The sequence below is a fragment of the Cebus imitator genome, unplaced genomic scaffold, assembly GCF_001604975.1.
Source record: "Cebus imitator isolate Cc_AM_T3 unplaced genomic scaffold, Cebus_imitator-1.0 Scaffold181, whole genome shotgun sequence".
Lineage (NCBI taxonomy): Eukaryota > Metazoa > Chordata > Mammalia > Primates > Cebidae > Cebus > Cebus imitator.
In genome coordinates this window covers 3,077,837-3,084,206 of record NW_016107496.1, presented here as the reverse complement: position 1 = coordinate 3,084,206, position 6,370 = coordinate 3,077,837, and the positions used below count along the sequence as shown (strand labels likewise).

Sequence of the window (6,370 nt, the reverse complement as noted above, 5' to 3'; positions counted from 1 at the left end):
CCTCCTATGTAGCTGGGATTACAGGCACGTGCCACCATGCCCAGCTAATTTTTTGTATTTTTAGTAGAGACGGGGTTTCACCATGTTGACCAGGACGGTCTCGATCTCTTGACCTCGTGATCCACCCGCCTCGGCCTCCCAAAGTGCTGGGATTACAGGCTTGAGCCACCGCACCCGGCCTGGTGAAGCTCTTTCTCTACTAAAAATACAAAAATTAGCAGGTGCCAGTAATCCCAGCTACTCAGGAGGCTGACAGGAGAAACACTTGAACCTGGGAGGTAGAGGTTGCAGTGAGCCAAGATTGTGCCACTGCACTCCAGCCTAGGCAACAGAGCAAGACCCTGTCTCAAAAATAAATAAATAAATAAACTGAGGAATCTATCTTGGCAGCCTAGATTCCATGAGTTTTCAGTAGTTCTCCACATAGAGCACTGGAGAAACTGAAGGTCATCCTGAACTTATACAAACTGCTATACCAGAACATTTTCAAGCCAAACTTTAGAGGAAGTTGGGAGAATCAATGGTTCCCTCATTTCTAAGTTTAGGTCCTAAATTCCAGAATTTGAAAGAGGTTAGGAAGTAAAATGATGAAAAGTTGAACATCTGGAACGGAATTCATGAAAATGGTCAGGTCTTAGGCTTATACTCCTGCCTTTATTTCAAAGCTTTATCAAAGGAAACAGCAGCAGCAGCACCTGGCTGAATTTTAGATGGGATATAAAGATATAGAAGTCTAAAAACAAGCTAAGTAAAGAATCCTTGCAGTGAGGTGTAATGCAACTTCATCACTTTATTCAAATCTTCAAAATAGTCTTTATTCTACATTTTTAGTATAAAAATTCCACAAGTTAAGTGCACCACAGTGTAGAGAGAGACATACAACGCTGAACTTCCATAACAGTCAATGGTACAGTCAAACATCACATGTACAGAACACACAGTTTAGATGAACTGAAATTATAAGATAAAATAAAATAAAATCCAATTTCAGAAAACAAAAATCAAAACATTAAAGGATCCCTGAAATATTCTTAACCCTAATGAGATTTCACTGGACTCAAGTCATTTTGTAGTGAGGCATTCACAATATGACCCTATTAACCCAGTCTAGGAATTCTGGAGAGCCGAATGAGTGGCTGCATCAGACACTCTGACAAAAAATGGTAACCAATTTTTGATCTGAAAACTCCTCTTAATTTGGCTCTAAACACATCAATCAGGCTTTTGAAATGCATCCTCCTCCTTGCCCCTCGTATTTTAAGCCAACTGTTGTTCACAGTACAGTTTGCACAATAACTTTGTTCAAATATAGCTCAGTTTTTCTGGCACCAAAACAAATTTGGGTTAGGTTCCTGTATGCAGAGACAACCTATAAGAGCCCAAAAGGCACCCTCCACTTTTGCCTGAGGAGATATGAAAGCAGAAGTAATGGGATCTGTGCTTGGGGCACAGAGGGGGTTTCAGAGGATCCTTGTGAAAGACTAGTTAAAAGATGACAAGCGGGGAGAAGTGCAAGGAAAGAAGGAAATTAGTCTGACTGGCTTTCTGTCCTGCACCATTGATTCAATGGAGACTGGCGGGAGGAAATGGAAGACTAAGGTTGGAGATGGGCTGGGTGGGGCAAGGGATGGAAAGGAAAAGGCAGACAACTAATGCGTTCCATTTAATAACAAGTAATATAAATCAAAGACTTAAAGGAGATTAAAGACCAATCAGAATAATTTGGCAACTTTAATTCTTAGGAAGATCAAAGTTCCCTCCAAACCTAATTTGATGTTTTATTACTAAAAGCAAAGACCAGTATGGTATAGTATTACTCCAAAGAAATTAAAGGAAGATCCTTAGGGCGGCTTCACCCACATTCATTTTATGAATGGATACCTCCCCTACCTCAAAATGCTTTAGGGAGGTACTGCTACCATTACATGGTTCCTTATTAAATTTGAAAAGTGCCTGAAAGTTTGGGCACCAGAAAGACACCCCAACAACATGTGTCTAAACTGCAACTTCAGGTTAATATGACTAAAGCAGTTACATTGTGAGAAGTGCTGAAGGTATATGATGTCTTTCCCGGCACAAAGGTGGCCTTGGTTCCTCACCAGATGGTGTAGCCACCATCTGAACCACCCATGAAGAAGTTCCCCTTCCGCTGAGTTACGAGGACATTGGCTCCCTGCATGACTGCAAGCTGAGCAGCATTGGGAGGGCATCCAGGAGGTGGAGGCTGAAAAGAAAGGACATAATAGAATGGGCACAGGGAGGCTAATATAAGGGAATGGGACACAGGGGAAGCAAAGGCCTGTTAGGATAAGGCAATGTGCTAACTGCATTTTCAGGAGCTAGTTCTGCTATCAATTTGAGTTCTAAAGTAGGTCTGTATTTTCTGTGAACCCAAAGATAAAAACAGGAAAGGGAGCCTACCACTCATTCAAAGGGTTCCAGCTCTAAGATGAAGCTCAGGACTACCTTATGAATATGAACAGGCCCGACCAACAGTCATTTCGAGGGTAGGGAACCACTGCCCTACTCACATTTCCAAAACAGGGACAGCGTGCCAGGTCCATGTTAGAATTCCACAGGGTCCCTACGTAGTTTTTAATTTTTTAATTTTTATTTTTTTAAGAGGGAGTCTCACTCTCGTCATCCCGGCTGGGGTGCAATGGCAGGATCTCGGCTCACTACAACCTCTGCCTCCCACGTTCAAGCAATTCTCCTGCCTCAGCTTCTCAAGTAGCTGGGATTACAGGCGCCTACCACCCCACGCCTAGCTAATTTTTTTTTTTTTTTTTTTGAGACAGAGTCTGACTTTGTTATCCAGGCTGGAGTGCACTGGCGTGATCACAGCTCACTGCAACCTCCGCCTCCTGGGTTTAAGCCATTCTCCTACCTCAGCCTCCTGAGTAGCTGGGATCACAGGTGCCCTCCACCATGCCAGCTATTTTTTTATTTTTAGTAGAGTCCAGGTTTCACCATGTTGGCCAGCCTGGTCTCAAAACTCCTGGCCTCAGGTGATCCACCCACCTTGGCCTCCCAAAATGCTGGGATTACAGGTGTGAGCTACTAAACCCAGCCCCTACATAGCTTTTGAATAAACTACTGGATAACTGAATGCTCTCTAATGACACATATTCACCTCATCTCTAGCATGTAGTTACTGAGTAGATGGTCTTAGCAAGGACCATTTGGGCTCTAAATCGCATGCACTGGGGAATTAAGTAGGAGAAAATGATAACTAAAATTGGTACTATCTTTCTAAAAGCTCCCTACTAGAGACTATACATTCTACTTTTTCATTATCAGGGTTCCTAGTACAACACCAAGCTGATGGCAAAAATGGAATAATGCTTATGGAATGAATAAGGAGCATTACCAGACCAGTTCAGTGTACCAAAATAAACTGGAAAAGCAGCAAGCAGAACTTGATAGACATGAAAACAAAAGAATCAGGTTCACTCAGTCCCCAGTGAGACGTTACTCACTTGCCACAGTTCTCCTGGCCCCTCAAACACTTTCTGAGTACTGGATGTCAGTAGTTGCACCAACACTGGTAACTACCATCCAAGAATGGTGAGAGAATGAATATGTAGTTATTTCAGAAAGTTAAAATACACACAAGGGCTGAGTTTTTTCTGATGAGGTCATACTCACAGGAATGTTGCCAGCAGTAGCCCCAGCTCCAAATCTGGCACCTGCATCGTACCCTCCTTCCACCAGCACTGTAGAGCCAGGTGGATAGATGGGACCGACTGGATAATAAGCCATGGGGATTGTGGAACCTAAAGGCCCAACAGCCACAGACTGGGCCATGGGAAGATACAGAGAGGCTCCAGGAAATGCGGCCGACATGGTGGGAACCGTGGCAGCCCCTGGGTGCACAAAGCTCGGACGATAGAGCTAGAAAAGGGAGAAGAGAAGGCAAAATGTTACTTCATGACATTCCTATTTGAGATCTCTAATAAGCCAATTCTTTTTTTTCCTCGCACTTAAAGAATTGTTTTAAAATAAGCCAATTCTTAGTTCTCCTTGTGCAGGTTATACTTTTTGTGTGAGATTATACAAGTTGCCTTTCCACTGGCCTTCAATATTCTCCTGGATCACTTCCTGCTAAAGCTAAGGTTGGGATCACAAAATGCAAATTCATCTCCTGCACCTCAGCTGGGGCCAAATTAACACAAAATCATCAAATAATGCACTTTCAACTCCGACAAAAATTGCCAAATGATATAGTGTTTCAGATTATTCGTGTGACCATTTTCTTCTGTTTGTGAAGAGTAAATATGTGAAGTGAGACTTAGCCAAGGACTAAAGGACCACTCTAAGAGAATTCTCGGCTAGTTCAAGTATGGCAAACTGGACGCACCTCTGAGTAGGCAGGTGGAGCATCAGTATACGGAGGAGCCTGAGGAAGATGCAAGGTCTGAGGGTATACTGGATTCCCAGGAGGCTGCACAGGGTAGGTTGGCTGTGTTGGATATTGACCTGGAAGACAAGAAACAAATGTAGGTTGCCTACTACACAGAGCTACCAAAATGAGGTAGGTCATATTGGGTAGCTAACTTAGCAGGAGCAAGTGGAAGGGGGTTTGCAAATAGTCTGCCCCAGAGGGCCTGATTCCTGGAACTACGAAAATATGTGTTGTCTCTGCACCCTTATAATAGAAGGTGCTGGATTCTGACCCCACAGGAAAGGCACTGCTCACTGCCTTTACTAACATACCGATTTAAGGGTAAAGTCTAGCTGGGCCCAGGTTCCCTCCGGAATGCAGGACAGGTCTGTGCACCTGTTCCTGAGGTTCTGGCCTGCTGCTGTTCTGGCGTATCAAGGGTGCCTCTGCTCTAGGTAGTCTCCACAGCCTGTCTACAACCACACCAGTCTTCGTGCGTAACAGTAGTTTCTGATTTTCCTTACAGATTACTATTCAAGGTCGACTTCCAAACAAAGGGTGTGAATGATGGAAGTGAACCGTGAGACTGGGAAAAAAGTGCAGGGCTAAAGGGTGAGGAGGAATGTCCTCACTGAAAAAGCGGGGAATCATGTTTGGGTTTTTTTTTTTTTTTTTTCTATTCCTTTTTTTCCCCCCTCAGCCTGTTCCTGGGTTATGGGAATCAGGTTCTGACAGAAACACCACCAGCAATGGGTGAGGGGATGCAAAGGAAAGGAGAAAAGAGACATCGGAGGCCCCGGCCCCCGCACCAACTCCAGCAACTCACTAGTTAAGTTCGGGCCCTGCCGGGGGGTTCCGGAGCGCGGCGCCCCGCCTCCGCCGGCTCTCCATTGGCCTATGCGAATGACTGCGCTAACGCTCTATTTGCTCCTACGGATGCCCATCGTGTCAAGCCCCCCCACCGCCCGAGCCCGCAGTACCAAACTGCGCCACAGAGTTTATGGAGAAAGGGCCTGGAGGCGGCGAGCAACTGTAATTTTGGGATGACGAAGGCGTCAGGCGCAGCCCCCTGGACTGCAGCCGGCGGAGGAGCACGGCGCAGCCCACCCCAAGCCCGGCGTTTGGCGACTCTGGGCCCCGGACCCGCTCGCTCTTGGCCAGCAGTACTTCCCCCAACGGCCTCTACCGCCCTGTGTCCTTGCCTTTGCTGTTCATGGTGGCTGCGGGTCCGGTTCGTCTCGGCGTCGCGGACGGTTATTTTTTTCGTCCTCTTCCTGTTCGGAGCCACTTCCGTGTCACGTGATAGTCCGTCCACCTAGCGTCACCCGACGCCCAAGTGGTGCTGCCGCCGGAAACTCCGCCCCTGCGCCGGGCTTCCAGTCGGCTGCAGGAGGGTCCGCGCGGTCCCACCCACTCGTCTTGGCCCTACCCCCTGCTCGCTCCTGTCCTTCACCCCCTACAGGTGTCCCTCAGCTGGAGAAAAACCAAACGCAGGTATTGTCTCCAGCTCTGTTAGACGCTCTGCGGAAGAACGGTGCTAGCATTCCCCGGAACCTTTTTCCACCTACACGCATTCACTCAAGGTCACCTCACATTGGCAGCCTTCCACTAGGGGCTTAGATTTCTCCAAATTTCTCGCACTGCCTGAAATTGGCTCCCCAAATCTTAGTTTATCATGTGTCCCTCCCCTCCAAGCCCAACTTAAGCTTCAGCTCCCTTAAGGTTTATTTTACCAGTCCAGCTCACATGTATCCTTTCCTGAATGAGACCCGCCCTGGAATCTTCGCCGCCTTGTCTACTCCAGGACAGGCTGTCAGCCGGTCCTCCCGTGTGTCGCTGCCTTTCTCACTTATAGGAAGGGGTTTTATTTTCCGTAAAGTCCGCAACAGCTGCATTGAAACTGACATACTCGCGGTACCCTTGGAGTGCTTGTGGCCCTGGTGACCTGCATGATACCTTGTGCATATTTTCTCTGTGTATGGCTTT

The 6,370-nt window shown here is 46.7% G+C and overlaps 1 protein-coding gene across 2 annotated transcripts; it reads right to left on the bottom strand.

Annotated features, from left to right (window-relative positions):
- Nucleotides 1-765: 765 nt before the first annotated feature.
- On the bottom strand, nt 766-6,188 carry DAZAP2 (DAZ associated protein 2). Of its 2 annotated transcripts, none has more exons than XM_017545912.1 (4): nt 5,587-6,188; nt 4,361-4,479; nt 3,649-3,894; nt 766-2,224 (listed from the first exon to the last, which is right to left on the bottom strand). In XM_017545912.1, exons 1-4 carry the CDS (start codon nt 5,597-5,599, stop codon nt 2,096-2,098), a joined length of 507 nt encoding a protein of 168 aa, XP_017401401.1. In that variant the 5' UTR covers nt 5,600-6,188; the 3' UTR covers nt 766-2,095. The 2 variants fall into 2 exon arrangements, with proteins under 2 accessions (XP_017401401.1, XP_017401402.1); XM_017545913.2 differs by having other exon boundaries at nt 3,726-3,894; nt 5,587-5,731.
- Between the last annotated feature and the right edge of the window lie 182 nt (nt 6,189-6,370).

What these genes read in the sequence shown, in the direction of transcription:
- DAZAP2 (XM_017545913.2), bottom strand. An exon ending in CTCCACCTGCCTACTCAGAG is followed by an intron (nt 3,895 to 4,360) that starts GTGCGTCCAGTT and finishes TCCCTTTTCTAG; the next exon opens with CTCTATCGTCCGAGCTTTGT. An exon ending in CGGTCCCATCTATCCACCTG is followed by an intron (nt 2,225 to 3,725) that starts GCTCTACAGTGC and finishes CTTTCTTTTCAG; the next exon opens with CCTCCACCTCCTGGATGCCC.